Source organism: Zygotorulaspora mrakii, chromosome 7 (assembly GCF_013402915.1).
Source record: "Zygotorulaspora mrakii chromosome 7, complete sequence".
Lineage (NCBI taxonomy): Eukaryota > Fungi > Ascomycota > Saccharomycetes > Saccharomycetales > Saccharomycetaceae > Zygotorulaspora > Zygotorulaspora mrakii.
In genome coordinates this window covers 1,074,884-1,091,435 of record NC_050725.1, presented here as the reverse complement: position 1 = coordinate 1,091,435, position 16,552 = coordinate 1,074,884, and the positions used below count along the sequence as shown (strand labels likewise).

The 16,552-nt window shown below is 41.0% G+C and overlaps 8 protein-coding genes across 8 annotated transcripts; 3 read left to right on the top strand and 5 right to left on the bottom strand.

Moving 5' to 3' along the window:
* Nucleotides 1–247: 247 nt before the first annotated feature.
* On the top strand, nucleotides 248–2,002 carry EAP1 (Eap1p; the record flags this gene model as incomplete). Its single annotated transcript, XM_037290487.1, has 1 exon — nucleotides 248–2,002. One exon carries the CDS (start codon nucleotides 248–250, stop codon nucleotides 2,000–2,002), a length of 1,755 nt encoding a protein of 584 aa, XP_037146382.1.
* A 150-nt stretch (nucleotides 2,003–2,152) lies between these two features.
* RFC2 (replication factor C subunit 2) lies at nucleotides 2,153–3,208 on the bottom strand (the record flags this gene model as incomplete). Its single annotated transcript, XM_037290486.1, has 1 exon — nucleotides 2,153–3,208. The coding sequence occupies one exon, from the start codon at nucleotides 3,206–3,208 to the stop codon at nucleotides 2,153–2,155; it is 1,056 nt and encodes a 351-aa protein (XP_037146381.1).
* Nucleotides 3,209–3,379: 171 nt separating this feature from the next.
* Nucleotides 3,380–3,811, top strand: YAE1 (Yae1p; the record flags this gene model as incomplete). Its single annotated transcript, XM_037290485.1, has 1 exon — nucleotides 3,380–3,811. One exon carries the CDS (start codon nucleotides 3,380–3,382, stop codon nucleotides 3,809–3,811), a length of 432 nt encoding a protein of 143 aa, XP_037146380.1.
* Nucleotides 3,812–3,862: 51 nt separating this feature from the next.
* On the bottom strand, nucleotides 3,863–11,257 carry TOR1 (phosphatidylinositol kinase-related protein kinase TOR1; the record flags this gene model as incomplete). Its single annotated transcript, XM_037290484.1, has 1 exon — nucleotides 3,863–11,257. The coding sequence occupies one exon, from the start codon at nucleotides 11,255–11,257 to the stop codon at nucleotides 3,863–3,865; it is 7,395 nt and encodes a 2,464-aa protein (XP_037146379.1).
* Nucleotides 11,258–11,888: 631 nt separating this feature from the next.
* Nucleotides 11,889–13,250, top strand: ARP3 (actin-related protein 3; the record flags this gene model as incomplete). Its single annotated transcript, XM_037290483.1, has 1 exon — nucleotides 11,889–13,250. The coding sequence occupies one exon, from the start codon at nucleotides 11,889–11,891 to the stop codon at nucleotides 13,248–13,250; it is 1,362 nt and encodes a 453-aa protein (XP_037146378.1).
* A 164-nt stretch (nucleotides 13,251–13,414) lies between these two features.
* CCT5 (chaperonin-containing T-complex subunit CCT5) lies at nucleotides 13,415–15,097 on the bottom strand (the record flags this gene model as incomplete). Its single annotated transcript, XM_037290482.1, has 1 exon — nucleotides 13,415–15,097. One exon carries the CDS (start codon nucleotides 15,095–15,097, stop codon nucleotides 13,415–13,417), a length of 1,683 nt encoding a protein of 560 aa, XP_037146377.1.
* A 375-nt stretch (nucleotides 15,098–15,472) lies between these two features.
* RPA12 (DNA-directed RNA polymerase I core subunit RPA12) lies at nucleotides 15,473–15,850 on the bottom strand (the record flags this gene model as incomplete). Its single annotated transcript, XM_037290481.1, has 1 exon — nucleotides 15,473–15,850. One exon carries the CDS (start codon nucleotides 15,848–15,850, stop codon nucleotides 15,473–15,475), a length of 378 nt encoding a protein of 125 aa, XP_037146376.1.
* A 195-nt stretch (nucleotides 15,851–16,045) lies between these two features.
* HG535_0G05330 (uncharacterized protein) lies at nucleotides 16,046–16,411 on the bottom strand (the record flags this gene model as incomplete). The annotated part of the gene is made up of 1 exon (XM_037290480.1): nucleotides 16,046–16,411. One exon carries the CDS (start codon nucleotides 16,409–16,411, stop codon nucleotides 16,046–16,048), a length of 366 nt encoding a protein of 121 aa, XP_037146375.1.
* Nucleotides 16,412–16,552: the final 141 nt, after the last annotated feature.

Sequence of the window (16,552 nt, the reverse complement as noted above, 5' to 3'; positions counted from 1 at the left end):
CTGTCGTCGAAAATCACGTGGACGTCACTGGCATAAAATTTTTCCTATTTCAATCCCACTCACTGCGTCCAATTTTGAGTAGAGGAGACGATCTGGGATTAGACCCTATAAGTATTAAAAGGTGGTTCAAAGCGAATATACAATTTCAGCAGGTTCAAATACTATTCGTCGCATAGCATAGCCTGTGTTTCCAGTTACGCGGAATACCTGAGCATCCGTAATTTCAGTAACAACGGAAAGAATCACAATGGTAGACCCGTTAAGCAAAAACTTGACCAATGATATCCTAATGCCACCAACAACTGAGGTGTCCAATGACATTAAAACCTTTTTTAGGGACATTGAAACTCATAGCTTCAAATCCAGCGATGAATCGTTGGAGGGCGAGCACGATCATGGAACTGTACCGGTGAATGTATCTCCTTATTCTGCCGATTACAAACCTCCCATATCAGAGAGCAAGATATATGTTTACAGCATAAATGAATTGCTTTCATTTTCTAAAGTGCCTGCATCTCCTTCTATACAGGAACTCATCGATTCTTTGCCTAAGAAGAAGTTTTGGAGATTTGGTCGTAGGTTTTCGGATCAAGGCTCTCATAAAGGCACAGGCCAAAAGAATGGAAACAGAAGCCCAAATCCAAACTCCAAAACAAAGTCTGTTGTTGGGGAAGAGAGTTTTGGTGAGAAAAAGAATAGTAAAGGCAAAAATTCAAGGGTTCAGCACCCGAAAAGGGGAAGTAAATTTGGCAAGGGTGAGAGAATCGGTTATCTGGAAGAGAAAGACATTACGGTTAATAATGAAGACCTGCTTGCGTTGGAAGAGAACTTTGAACGGACTGGTAATTCAATGGCAGACTTTGAATCATGGAAAGCTAAGATGAAGGAGATGGAACGTAAAAAGAGAGGCTTATCTGAAACAAAAATTGAAGGAGTTGAAAATAAAGCATTTTCTTCAAGTACGTCAAGTTCAATATCTGACTTTTTAAAATTAAACAAAAACAGTAACGCAGATAATGGCGGCATCGAGAAAGTTGATGCGAGTGACCGGAGCTCCGCCGATGAACATAGGAAAAACAAACAAAATGAGACATTAAAAGGTGCCTCAAGATTTTCGTCTTTTTTCACTCAATCTTCGTCGCCAAATGTTCCAACACCAGCTGTTAATACTGCTGCCAGTGCTACAGAACAACATCCCGATGGAAACGCGAAAAAACCATTAGAACCGGCAACCAGTGGATCTCGACTTATGTCCTTTTTCAATGCGGACTCTCAGAAAGTGAAACAGGCACCAGGACCTTTACGCAATAGCTCAGGACCTAAAGAGGTAATAAATTCGTTTATACAACCTACAGCACAATATCCGGGTCCACAGCCAGTACCCCCGTTGCCTAATGTGCAAAGAGTGCCTGCCGGAGAGCAATCGCAAACAAATAACCTGTTCTTCCAAGGGCTACTCAACAGAGGCAAATTACAAGAATCCAACGGGATGCCTGCTCCACCACCGGAGATGAGTGTCCCACCGGGAATGGGTCATTTATCTCATGCACCAGTACCTCAGCAATCTCAACAAGCTCACCGAGGTACAGTACCACCTGGATTTCCAATGGGAATCTCACCAGCTAATTTTCCACCACCATTTCAAAGAAGTTCTCAAATGCCTGCCCATTTGGTGAGCGAAAACACAAAAAACATTGGCGATAGCAAATCGATGAGTGCGGGTGGTAATTCAACTATACACATGAATCAACATCGAAATCACCCTCCACCAGGCGTACTTCCTCAAATGGCACCAGGTATGGCACCTCCAGGATTTTCTCCAATGCAAGGTTTACCACCGAATTTTAACCCATCCATGTATGGACCCCCCGCTGGAATAATGCCACCAAATGGCCAACCTTTTTATCCTCCAATGCCACCTCCACCAGGCGGAAATGTAAATTTTGGGCCATTTCAAATCCCTAGCATGCCCAAACAACAAGATAGTAGGCCAAGTAAATAAGTAACTAGCTACTTTCGTTTAGCTATATCTCTAATTGATGAAGACGCGATTACATCAGTGAAACAGATATTTAGTATTTTTTGTTCGCATGTACATATTATTGAGTAATTTAATATTCGGCTTTTAACGGAATTAAATGCTGTTTAGCCATTATAACACTCGAGATATGTGTATCAATAGGTTCAACAGCTGAATATGTTCATTCGTTCCATTATTTAGTTTAGAATCTGTATCAAATAATATCCACGATACCTTATTTTTAAAGTCTGTGCTATATTCTTCATTAGTGACATAGTGGTCATGAACTTGACCTACAACAGACGTTGCAGACCAACCGCTTTTCATGAATGAATGAACATATTCTGTTAAAGCGTCTACATCTTTTTGGGCAACCCTCTCAATTAGTTCCTGTACGATTGAAGTTGGAACAATTCCCGAAAGTTCTTCAATGTCTTGTATAGATATTTTGCTGGTGTTTTCATATCCATTGTGCTTATACGCTGATTGCAGAAGAGTTATTGCTTTCCTCATATCACCTCCAGAGATGTCCAAAACTCTGTTCAGCACCCCATCCTCACATTGTACTGACTCTTTTTCCGCAATGTATGTCAAACGGTCTATAGCATTGCTAACGTCTAAAGCTCTAAACCTGAACTTAGAGCATCTCGAAGCCAACGGATCAATGATTCTAGTCACATAGTTACAGATGAGACAAAATCGAGTCACGCTGGAATACGTTTCCATTGTTCTACGGAGCGCACTCTGTGCATCCGCTGTCATCGAATCAGCTTCATCCAGGATTATGATTTTGTATGGTGGACAGGGATATTTCTCCAAAGCTTCTTTGCTAGGTTTTGATACTGTCAACCGGGCAAAATTCTTGACTTTTTCCCTGACAATTGATATCCCACGTTCATCTGACGCGTTCAATTCTAGTACTCTCGATTTAGTTAATTCTGGTCCAAACAATTCTCTCGTCAGTGCTAAGATCGCTGATGTTTTACCAGTTCCTGGAGGTCCGTAAAATAACATGTGTGGTAGATTGTTTGACCCTAGCGTTTTTCTTAGAACATTAACTGCATGATCTTGAGCTGTCACATCATCCAATGATTTAGGTCTATACTTCTCTACCCAGGGCTTTGATTGCTCATTGTCTGTTGCTGTAACTACCTTACGTCTCTTACTCGAACCGAAACCTTCAAACATATCTTTAAGAGAGCCTTGGATTACACAACCTTATTTATGATCCATAATCATCTCTTGATGTTTCCGATTCATTTTTTCAATCAACTTCGCCAAATGTCACAGCCCGCCAGCGAAAAATAATGGCAAGTAGCAAAGACAGTGGGTAAAAAGCATATCCACAAGGAACGCATCATGCCGGACATTCTGGATGATGTTTGGGAATCTGATGGTGGTGAGGAACTTAAGGAACCATCCTCCTTTGATATAAAGAAACTGCGAGACAGTCATATCAAAAGAGGATATCTGGATGGGGTCACAAAATCCAAGGATACCAACCTGCAGAAAGGGTTTAATGAGGGTTTCCCTACGGGTGCCGAGATTGGACTCAAAATTGGAAAGCTTATAGGTATATTGCAGGCTCTCAATCTGAAATACGGGGAAGAGGACGATGAACTTCGGGAGAATCTTAAGCTTGCTCAACACGAACTCCTAATACAAAAAGTTCTTACCAAGTCAATGTTCGATCCTGATTTGAATTTGCAAGGAGAACATGTAATCGTCAAGAAATGGATAAGCATAGTGGAGATGCATTGTAAAAATTATTCTATAGATACACGTTTATAGAGATTTAATATATTATTAGTGTTTTCTTTGATAAAGAATTTCGGGTTAGCTTCACCAAAATGGACACCAGCCAATATAATGTTGACACAGGTTTTCAATGGAAGTTGCTTGTTGTATTAATTTGTCGACTTGTTCAGGAACATCTAATTCGTGGTACCTTTTAAAATCATTACCGGTAAGTTTGTTAGTTATGCGCTTCAACACAAGCATCGCCCTTGCGTTCCTTAATTCGTTTTTCTGCTCGAGCTCCATCCTGGCAGCTTCCTCCACATTGATAGCACCCTTCCTCAATAGCTCGCTTGGGTTACTTAGCTGCAGTTGAATATCTGTATGCTCTAAAATAGTCTGGGTTGGCAGATCAAAGCCCCAGTGAATCAATGGATCAAACGCAAATGCTTCTAAAATGGCCATCAATGATTCTTTGTTATCTCGCAGGACTCTCATGACATTTTCACAGGTAATACGGAAACTTCCTTCGATACCGCTAACTTCCATGGCGTAGGTCAACATTCTAGTTAGCCTAAATGGAACTTTTTCAGGATATTTCTCCCTCAATATTGCAGCTTCAAAACAGTCACCGAAATCGATGTGAACTACCTTACCAGTTATTCTGTCAAGCATCAAATTACTTGGGTGTCTATCGCCTAATCCTAAAATGTAGCCCACCATAGACATAACTGCCAGTGATCTGGTGTAAGTTGTTCTTCTTTCCAACCAAGACTCGGAAGATCGACTCTTTAGCCAGAGTACCTTGTAAAGATCCTGACCCCGAGTATTGTCCAGAGCGTACGTGAAGACTTCTACTTTTTGAAGTAATGTTAAGTTATCATAATCAGGTGCCATTTGCAGCATAACCCAATGCTCCATATTGAGTGGTATTTTCTTGGCTTCTCGATGTTCCCTGATTAATACATGGAAAGTGTCACTATTAGGCACCCATCCCAGTAAACCAGACTTTGGAGACAAAGGAATAGCGGGATATTGTTGAATGTCGAGATGTCTCTGGAAACATTCAGAATCATTTTGCAACAATGTGTTGACTAGACCAAACAATTGCATAACCAAACTATCTTGCCTGATATCCTCGTGCCCTTTCAAGAGATATTGATAATCTTTTCCGTCACTACCTTTGATAGAACATTTACGAGGTCTCTGCTTCGAGGATATGACCGTAAATACAGGCTCAAATCGGGCAATTCTGATTATAGGCTTCCCTGCCATATAAGTAGCTGGTACGGCCAGTTCTAAATCATGCGCAGCGAGAAGTTTCGGAGACACATGCTGCAACTCGAGGGTTTGCAACTGAGGAAGTTGTCTGCTAATCCTGCGGAAAACATTATAGTAAATATCCCAGGCTTGATTCAAGTTACTCACATCCTTCCTCCGTTTGTAATTGGTAACCCACTCGTAGGCATCGTTCAGATCTCTTCCAAATGAATTTTGGAATGAAATTTCTCGCAAAGTTTCCGGTCCTCTCTTGAGCATTTCATGCAGCGGCTCTAAAGTTGCAAACATTTTCTCTGTGTTGTGTTCACCGAAAAACTGCCTGCTTGCATCCTCCAAGCCTTCGTACCACTGCTCATGCCACAAAACAGCAACACGAATCAATTCGTGGCTAACCAATTCTGCCTGGTCGACCAGAACAGGACTGTGGATGCGCATCTTTTCAATTATTGATAAAGCGGCTTTCTGCCTGGAAACAGATTCAGACTTAATTGCCACTGTCAAAGGATAAATCAAAGCTTGTGGATGTGCCTTACCAAAATCGGAAAGCAAAGATAGCAGGGAACGACTGACAACCTTATCAGGCTGGTGAATACGAGCAATCAATTGTGGTAAAACTTCCAACCAATTTCCGATCTTGATGAGACTAAAGCCTTCGTGCATCGCCTGAGCTGCTTCAGGAATGCCCCCAAAAGTAAACCATAAAGTCAACAATCTTAAAGTATCTTGCAAAGAGCTCGACTCGGACAAAGAGATTGAGTGGAAAAATCCTTTGATAGCAGGAACAACGTGCCTTTGAATTAATTCGATTGGATACTTGTTACCTTCATTACTGAAAGAGCCGGAACCCATCATTCCATTTTCGATTCTATATATACCGTTGAACGTACTATCTTGACCTCGACCAGCTTCTTCACGAGATCCAGATGTTATCATGGAAATGACTTCAAAGTTTGCTAACGCCCAATTATGCCAAGCTTTGTACCACTTATCATCAAAGTGTGTTGCCAATAAATATGACCCCAAGATAGCATCTGGACTTTCCATCCTCCAGTTTGCTTGAAGAGAAACTCTCCATTCACCCTGCTTCAAAAAGCATCTGGCAAGCAGCTTTGTGTAATCCTCCACATGACTGGGAGCTATCGTGCTATTCTGTGGCACGCTTTGGGCTATCATATTGCTAGGGTCTAAACCTAAGTCGTGTGCCATTCTTGATGTGAAACCAATCAGGTGACGAAGAGCCTCTTTTTGAGATCCAGAGGCCCATAGATATTTCAGCTGAGCATAGACTACCGGAGGAGGAGCTCTTGCGGTATTTGGATGATCAGGATCGCCGCCTTCCTCAAGTAACGAATTCAAAGCTTTCTGTGCGAGTCCCATTCTTCCTGACTTTCTACAAAGATTAGCAAACTTGATCCAAATTTGCATATCTTGTTTAGGCTTCACTACCAAGGATCTAACCCTCAACACTCTTTGCCATACGTCCACGTTTTTTTGACAACCTAATAGCCTTCTGTTCCACGTTTTTCTAATTAGCGCACGTCTATCGGATGTCTGTGGGAGTTTCTTATACATCATAATTTCTTCGAGTTCTGCAATAATTTGTGTCCTAACGACGACATTGTAAGCTCGATTATAACTCTCGTTGATGAGCGCGGAAATTTCCGTGACTAGGAGATCACGGGCATTAAAAATGTGATTTTCTGCCTCTTCAAACTTGTTCCTATGAAGACATAAAACAGCTTCAAAAAACTCCTTATCTGGTGACTGTGGTTTCATAACATTAATGTACTGTTCTATCTTGTCCCATTGTGCGAGCCCCCATGCTGCTCCTGCTGCCAATGGGGCCATCGCTATGCGCACCTCCGGTTTTGATACATTCCATTTCTCAGAAGCCAGCTCCGCCAACTGATCCCATTCACCCAAAGCATGTAAAGATCTCATTTTACCCATCGTAACTTCTAGAGAGTCTTCTCCTGAGACTTCTCTCTGATTGTAAGCATTCAGGGCATCTTCCCACCTTTGCAATCTTTCAAACCATGTTTCCTTTAGTTGAAGATCATGATGTTGTTGAGCGTGCTTCAAAATACCAATAGCTGCATCAGTCTGGTGCAATTGATTATTAATGCTAATCAGCGACTCAATTGTCGATGTTGATGGCTCTTGGATAAATTCAACTTCTTTGTAATGTAATGCCTTTGCGTAGGCATGACATCTCTGGGCATATTGGCTCAAAGTTTGGATTGGTATAGGTAAGGATTTATCGTCATGTTCCATAAATTCTACAAGATTTAGCAAAGTTTGGTGAATTTCTGGTGGGTTTTGAGGAGAGGATAATGCTGTGCATAGCGACTGGACCAGATCTTCTTGATATTGTGTATAAAGTTCGGTCCAACAGCTAGAAAAAGAAGCATTGAATAGATCTCTTGCAAGGGGGAAATATATGCCCGCCAATCCCGAACAGGCCCTCAAAGCATGAGATGGTGATTCTTTCAAAAGTTGAATCGACAATCGCCTGATCCATTCTTTCCAGTCTTCCTTCGTTCTTTGTTGGCTGCAATCCCAAGAGTTCTTCAAAACCAACTGATTTACCGGCAGCTTTTTAGCTGAAGATTCTAATTCCCCTGTCTCTTTTGTGCTCGTGTCAAACTCTTTGTCAAAAATGATATTCGTCGGCAAGCCCTCATTGTTTAGCAATTTGTTAACTAGCTGGTCATAAATTGAATGTTGGATATGGTTCCTCACCAAAGCCTTGTTGATGACAGGTATAAAAATGGTGAAATCTGTTCCCAATTGCAGAAGTAAAATACTTAATGTATTCAGTGTTGCCTTAATTAATTCTCTGTCTTCACTGTTAAGTATACGAACCAGCGTTTGAACAATTCTGGAAGACATTTCCGAGAGGTTAATATTTTTTGCCAGTTTTCCCAGTATGACGATTGCCATTCTCTTTAAAGTCCCGGAAGAGAATTCCGCCATTCGAACTATTACTGGAATGATAAAGTAGGCATAATCTTCCAAGTTAGTATCAAAAACGACGAGTGATTTCAAGATTCGTATAGAAACCGCTTTATTACTGGATTTATCATTCTCGAAAATAGCTAAGAAGAAAGTCAGAGTTCTTGGAACGAATCTTTTCAATTCACCTTCCAGAGCCTTGGATATAGCCTCTATAACCGATATGATAGTAATCTGGAGCTTTGGAATCATATAAAATTCTTCGATGACCCCATATATCTCGTCAACGTGTGGTCGAATATGCTGCTTGACAATAGAAACGAGTAGACCAAGTTGCTGAAAATAAAATTCTAAAAGTGATGGTGGACATGAATGCATGACTGATATTATTCCTGGGATTATTTGGCCCAAAAAAGAAACGCATCGTAATCCAAGTGTCTGAAATATGTGCATAATAGCCTGAATTACAGCGGTGTGATGGGACGAGAGTGATGAGTCCCTTAAAATTTTCATAAGAGTGTTAATAACCACTGTAGGATAATACTCCTCGTTAGTGGGAGACATGCCCTGCATTAAAAGCGCAATATCAATTGAAGGAGCGTTCTGCTCCACTGATATCATCGCATTGGAGGAAACTTCGACCTGCCTATGTTTATAAGGATCTAATGCACCTAATATACCTATTAACCGAACTGTTTCCCTTCTAATGTTCTGCGCGCTCTCAGATTTTAGGATATTGATTAAAACCCCCAGCAGTTCAGGATAATCTAATAATGGTTCAATCACATATCCTGAAGATGCGGACAGCTGACCTAGGGTTTTCAATGCAGCATCTCTTTTGAAAGAATTAGATTGATCTTGGAATGTACTGATAATGAGAGGCATCAACTCATCTAGATAGCTCCTCATGGCTTCTCCACCGATAATAGATAATTCACCTATTGCTTTAAGAGAGGTAGACGCAACAGCAGAAGATGTATCTTGCGATTTTGGAAGTAAAACATCTAATATTGGTTCAATATAAGGCTTGGTTACCTCTTTGCTTGAACTGATAAGGGCACACAATAGAGTTGCACTTTCCTCCTTTTTGCGAGGCATATTAGAGTACTTTAGCTTTGTCAACAGCTCCAATAATGTTTTCCTTAATGACGGTACCACATAAGCGGGGTTCACTGTTGCCAATCTACCAATGATACGTATGACTTCCATTTGAATGGCGAATACCTCATCATTTAAAACCATAAATAGTAACCGCATGTTATCTGGCTGGGCCAGCTGTGGATCAAAGCTAGAATCTAGGTGCTGTAAAATCTCAAAACGTATTTCGGCAACTGGGTCGGTTATTGCAACGGTCAAAAGTTTACTCAGTACTTCAGAAACCGAGTTTAAAGCATGCAAAGAAGTCTGCTTACATATATTATCTTTCATAAACAGACTGCATGAAGTAAGAGCTGCCAGTTTCCTAACACAACTATTTTCGTGTTCAATATAAGAGATTGTTACCAGTCTCACGAACTCTGTCAAAGAATATTTGTGGTTGATTGTCTGTAACATTCTGAATGCTTGTGTTAAAATTTGAGCATCGTTAGTATCATCATTTACTTCACCGGTCTTACGTGATATACTTTGGTTCCTCCACTGACGAGCTTTTTCGATAGACAGAGGCGTCATGGATGCAGGCGATCCTGGTTGCTTGAATTTTTCACCAGACAAAGATATGCACAACAAGTCCAATAGCCTTGAATTAATTGTGGGCTCCAATGCTTGTATTTTTTCATTGAAAATCAATAATGTCTGTTGCATGTAGTCTGAAAGTGGGCATGAGAGTAAAAGATCCAGAAGACCCCTATTCAAGTACTTCGCTAGTGCTGGGCCTACAGCGGAAGCTAATTTTCCAATGCAATAAAAGATTTCTCTCTCAAAATACTTACGAATTTTGAACTTCGTCTGCAGACCGTCTTTTAGATTGTCCAAAATGGGGTCCATGTACGGAACAATATTTGAACCTACTTCGAAAGCAATGTCACCAATGGAAACTAAAATTGCCGTTTTGTCAGAACTATTAGCCGCATTGGCGTTCATACTTTTTAGTATAGTCAAATAATGAACCATGGTCTGATCCAGATATCTGCTTGTGAATTGAGTTGAGTCAAATTTTGCCAAAAGAGGCAAAATTGCATAGACTTCTTTACGTATAACATCATATTTGTGGTCCTTGTACCTCATGGATGACTGATATATCTCGTCATACTTGCCGTTCAAGTAAACACTATTGAGTGATAAAAGCTCCCGATAGACCAGTAGTGTAGCGTGAATAGATTCGTTTGTGTTGATAGTCAATCCGTAGACGCATTCTTTGAATAGCCGTTGTACCCATTGTTTTGTCAGCGCAGCATCTCTGTCCTGTATTATACTTAAACACTTACCAAGCGTTATGGCGGCATCCTTTCGGATAACAAGCTTGGTATCTCTCAATGCTCTCCAGATGTTATCTAGGATAGAGTTGACATATGAATATAAAGGATATGGTGAATTATTTGCCAAAGCGGTTATGATAAGTAATGACGCATGCTTTCTATACTCTTGCTTGGAACTTGACAACGCATTCTCTGGCGAAGTAGTTAACCATTCGATACAAGTCTTTACTTCAAACTCCACAAAATCCGTCGTGAGTGTACCACCAGGTACAGCCAATTTACCGAGAGTATTAGCCGCGAGTCTCATAACCTCAATATCATTCGATGGTATAAGAACCCTCAAGTAATTAGCAAGTCTTGAAGTTTGATTGGGCAATTCTTCTGTGTGAGCATAGAAATCTATAAGTGTATCCACCGCCAGAATACCACCGATTTTTTCATTTGTGCTCGAACCATGGATTAATTCAAAAATTTTGTTATTGATTTTATTGCTAAATCTTTGAAACTGCTCAATTGTAACTTCCCTCACCAGTGATATTAGTGATGATCTCAGTTCATAAGATGCTGCAATCCTTTCACTTGGCAGTGCACTGCGCAGTTTATCAAAAATCAAATTGAAAGTCGAAAAGGTACTATCCAATGCAACATTACTAGAGTCTGCTTCTCCGTACAATTTCGCATCCGAATCAGCTGCCGTACTCATTTGTGCATTACCTGCTGACACTCCTACCCCATTTGTAATATCTGGACCTGAACTGTTCGAAATATCATCCTCAGAGTGCAAATTAGACGTCAGCTTTTTCCTGGAACGGTGGTGATTTTCTGTTTTTCTTCTCAAAGACAACATCGATCTTTATATGCTGCCTGTGGGTGTCTATTCCGTTTGCAAGATCAAAAGCTCTTCAAAAGCTCTCGAGTATTTAGTAACAACTCCCGCAGCTACTGATTTGGTCCTTGCTTTGACGTTTTCGGCTCTTCATTCTCCAAGATTTACTGTTCAACGCTCGATTGACAAATCGCATGATATATTACACTGAAGAGTAAGGGCGGGTAACTTCAGCAATTATATGGACCAAAAACTGTGTATTATGCAAGTTGTTGGTGATTTTAGCTGAATATTAGTCGTCTATGTAATCAATTTGTTGTAGGGGCGTAGTAGTGAGCTCGAGGGGCTCAATCTCTTCATTTAGGTTCCATATTTGTTTCTTGTGCACTCTTCTGTCACTACCATCGACATAGCTAACAACTAGAGAGCTCGCCCCTTTTCGGAAAAGCATGAAATGAAATTCGATTGTCATTGAAAGAAACAGGCTCTTAAACAGGAGCGATACCAGCTAGATCACTCACATTTGAGGCTAGGAACAGGACATTTGAAGAAATTGAGCATTTTGTTAATATCTTCTGGTATATCTGGCATACAGGAGCAACTCGTGCAGTAAGTGGATAGCTAAATCTAAGGAAAGAATAAAATAGGAAAGATGTCATACCTCAACAATCCAGCTGTTGTGATGGACAATGGTACTGGTCTCAGCAAACTAGGATTTGCTGGAAACGACTCCCCATCTTTTATCTTCCCAACCGCGATTGCCACAGCACAACCCTCAAGTACTAAGAAGGCTACCGCTACCACCGTTTCTGGCGGTTCAGGAAACTCGAGCAGTACAAATGCTTTCTTTGGTAATACCACGTCTGCTACTGCTTTTAACAGCTCCCAGACGGGCTCATTGCTCTCGAACAATTTGGCAGGTAAGAGAGGCACCGAAGATTTGGATTTTTACATTGGTAATGAAGCGTTAATTGCATCTCAGGGACCGTCATACTCCTTGAGTTATCCAGTAAGACACGGACAAGTTGAAAATTGGGATCATATGGAAAGGTTCTGGGAGAATTCTATTTTTAAGTACTTAAGAACCGAGCCAGAAGATCATTTTTTTCTACTTACCGAACCACCTCTAAATCCACCTGAGAATAGAGAGCAAGTAGCGGAAATTTTCTTCGAGTCATTCAACTGTGCAGGCTTATATATTGCTGTTCAAGCTGTATTGGCATTGGCCGCTTCTTGGACATCTTCCAAGGTCGTTGACAGGTCTCTGACAGGTACAGTTATCGACTCTGGTGATGGTGTTACACATGTTATTCCCGTGGCCGAGGGTTATGTCATAGGATCCGCAATTAAAAACATCCCAATTGCCGGAAGGGACATTACTTTATTTATCCAATCCTTACTAAGAGAACGTGGTGAAGCTGACACCTCCTTAAGGACCGCTGAGCGTATCAAACAAGAATACTGCTATGTGTGTCCAGATATTGTCAAAGAATTCAATAAGTTCGATAGAGATGGAGAAAAATTTGCACAATTTGTTGTAGAGAGTCAAGAAAAGACAAGAAAGAAAATTGTTGATGTTGGATATGAAAGATTTTTGGCACCAGAAATTTTTTTCAATCCAGAAATTGCATCTTCAGATTTTTTGACACCTTTGCCAACTATTGTTGATCATACCGTTCAAGCATGCCCTATTGATGTCCGTAAGGGACTTTACACCAATATTGTGCTTTCAGGTGGATCTACTATGTTTAAAGATTTCGGTCGCCGTTTACAAAGAGACTTAAAATCGATAGTAAACAATAGAATTGCTCAAAGTGAACAGCTCAGTGGTACAAAATCAACGGGTGTTGAGGTGCAAGTTATTTCTCATAGGAAGCAAAGAAATGCAGTTTGGTTTGGTGGTTCATTATTGGCTCAGACAGCAGAGTTCAAGAGCCACTGTCATACTAAGAAGGATTACGAGGAATACGGGCCAGAGATAGTCAGAAACTTCAGTCTTTTTAACATGGTCTAAGTCGCGTCCTGAAGGAAACTTAGCATATATAGACACATTTGTTTTTGAGAATAAATGGGAGCCTTTGTAAACAGAAAAAGTAAGAAATAAATAATGAAGCACTTTCATCACAGGTGACAAAACTATTAGAATGGTGTTAGCTATACAATAGGTCTAAAATGTAATCAATACGCGTCTTTCCCGCTAATGATGACATTATCGATCTTTAAAATCATCCTACATAATTGCGTTGCTAACATGATCTGCTGTTTTTTGCCAATATACGGGTCAACAACAAAAAGTTCTCTCATATTATTGGTACCCTTACTTAAGCAATCCACACCCATAGTGGAAACTTTTTCCTTGATGTGTTTACTCTTCAAGGTTGTCAGCGTTTCAATTGGATCCAAACCTGAATTCTCCGCTAGAGTCATTGGTATGGTATCCAAAGCTTGAGCAAATGCGCGAAATGCATATTGATCTATGCCGCGTTGCTTGTCTGCTTCTTCGGAGACTGCAATAGACATGGTTACTTCAGCAGCGCCACCACCATATACAACACGAGAGTCTTTGAATAAGTTACGAACCACACAAAGGGCATCGTGAAGGGCGCGTTTAGCTTCATCGACTATCATCTTGTTTGAACCACGAATAAAACAGGTAACTGTTTTGGCGTCAGAACATTCTTCAATGACTAACATACGGTCCTTTGTGGTTCCGAACTCGACTTCGTATATCTTGCTACATTTACCCAATTTTTCCGGTGATAAGTCCTGGAAACGAGGAACAATGCGACCATGAGTAGCAATGGCAATTAGTTCCAATTCCTGACCTCCAACCCATCTAACAGCAGGTAATTCATTTTGCAGTAGTAAATGATTGGCTTCATCGTCGAATCCCCACTGGCAGATAACAACATCTGCACCTGATTTCTTTATATAGTCGATCATTTCTTTAAATTTATCATGTTCGTAGGATTGTAGTTTTTGGTACTCTTCCACGCTAGAAATATCTAATTTATGCTTCGTCTTTGGCTTTGGGGGTTCAAACGGACATGTTAGGATTGCTAATTTGACATTTTCTTTGCCCTCAACAGGTAGAACCTCCTTTGGCATTTGGGGATGCGAAAAGTCTTTATCTAAAATGACACCATGAATTAACTTTGAATCGCCCAAAGAGCCACCAACACGGCCCTCCAATTTAATTAATTCGAAATCGACATCTTTTCTTTCCTCATCCAAGACACTTGCCACTGCATCCACAGCCATTTGTGCAAATTTGTCATGGTCTTTCGAAACAATCTTGGATCCCAAGGATGTCTTCGCTGCTTTGAACAGAAGGCCTTTGAATACCTCATTTTTTGCACCAACATCTTCAGCTTCTTCCTCTAGTTTCTGAATAGCAACTCTGGCGGCATCGTCGAACCCATTGGCGATCTTAATTGGATGAATGCCCTTCTCTATCAATTCCAACGCTTGATCCAAGAGTGCACTGGCTAGTACTACAACACCTGTTGTCCCGTCACCGATTTCATCGTCCTGAGATTTGGATAGTTGCACCAGAAGTTTCGCTATCTCGTTGTCAAGTTCCATTTGCGAGAGAATTGTCGCACCATCGTTGGTTATCGTAATTTCTCCATCTGGCGAAATCAGAATTTTGTCCAGTCCACGAGGACCCAGCGACGTTTTGATTATCGACGCAACTGACCTTGCCGCCAAAATGTGTGACTTCTTGGCCTCCAAACCGTGTTGTCTCTTTTTACTTCCCTGATCTCTCACGATGATGAAAGGTCTTCCCATCTCATCCTGCGCCACAATCGCATTCGACATATCCGGCATGTCCATAGCTTGCATTGGTACCTGTGCCATTGCTTCTTTTCAGATTACGGATGGCTTTGAAACCTGTAGAATCCAAACTTATTCAACGACAATCGTGTTCATCACTGATTGAATACATAGAATTACGTACAATATATTTCCGTCGCCACTGTGAAAAGAATAAATTTTCGTCAAATCACATCAAACGAGCTGAGAACTACTGTGCTACATAAAGCTGCCAGCCAAATTTGACGAATACATAGGTATATTGAAGATTGCAGATGCAGCTATTGACTGATTATATAAGCTGAATTGGGCGGCAGCATAGCTGCACCAACATCTGTAGGATCCATAGCGGTTATTCAGTTCAGATTCGTTGCGGGTGTCGCGGCGGTAAACGGTCACTGGGTCCTTCGAGTCTATCACCTAATTATTGGTCCTGAACTTGTAATTACAGACAGGACATGTGTAGAACACGGTAGCACCTTCGTCGGCCGACCGTAGTTGCAATGTGTGATAATGCATTTCCTCGTTCCCACATTGAGGACACTTTTCCTTGATGACAGCGCCTTCTTCGAGCTCGTTCTTCTTCAGCGATGTCTTGACCACGGACTTTTTCAATCTCAATTTTGAGGGGAAAGCATCCTCAGAAGTTGAGGTGATGACCTTCATGCTTGCGAATTTCGATTTTGGATATCTGGTCTTACATTGCATGCACTCAAGTTCTGACCCAGAGGCAGTACTTGGGTTGTCCAGAAGATTACCACAGTTTAGACAAAAGACAAGCGACCCCACCACGGACATTATAAGCTTCTCAGTATCAACCTCTTTACCTATGAACTCGAGTAATTGTTGATATTGAAATAATATTTTTCAGCTGCGATGAGGTGAAAAAAAAAATGCATGTTAGAATCTCGTGAAAAAAGATTCAACGTCCGAATAGTCATAGTAATTAACGAATTTCAGAGTACCAGCCGTGCCAGTACCGGGGGGTTTAACTTACCAGCCGTACCGCGACCTCTGTTGCATTTTAGACTCCTTAATACGTTTGTTTCTTTTTGCAAGCGCTTCCTTGTTGTGCTGAGCGTTCTTGATCAAGGAGGCTAACTGGTTTTTGGGATCGTGGACGTTGCTTATGTGGGCGTCCAGTTCTGTAAATTCCAGGTGGTTCTTCTCAGTTGCTGTGGAAATTTGAGGGACATTATGGTCAATTTCGTCTTCTTGTTCGTTGTCCACTTCGTTTTCTTGTGTAACTTTGCTCTCCAGTGGATTTATTGTGACCGCATCGTAAGTAGGCTCTTGCACGTCCCACGCAAGTCGGTTATAGCCCTCCTTAAATACTCTAGTATCGCTGGTATCCGACATCACAGAGATCGTCACGTCAGTTTGGGTTACGACTTTTATTTCTGCTATTGTGGATTAGTAGTTGTAGCATAAGATAAAAAAAACGCTTGCACAGGAAACGCAAATCGTTGAAAAATGGTAAAAGATGAAATCGAAATAGTT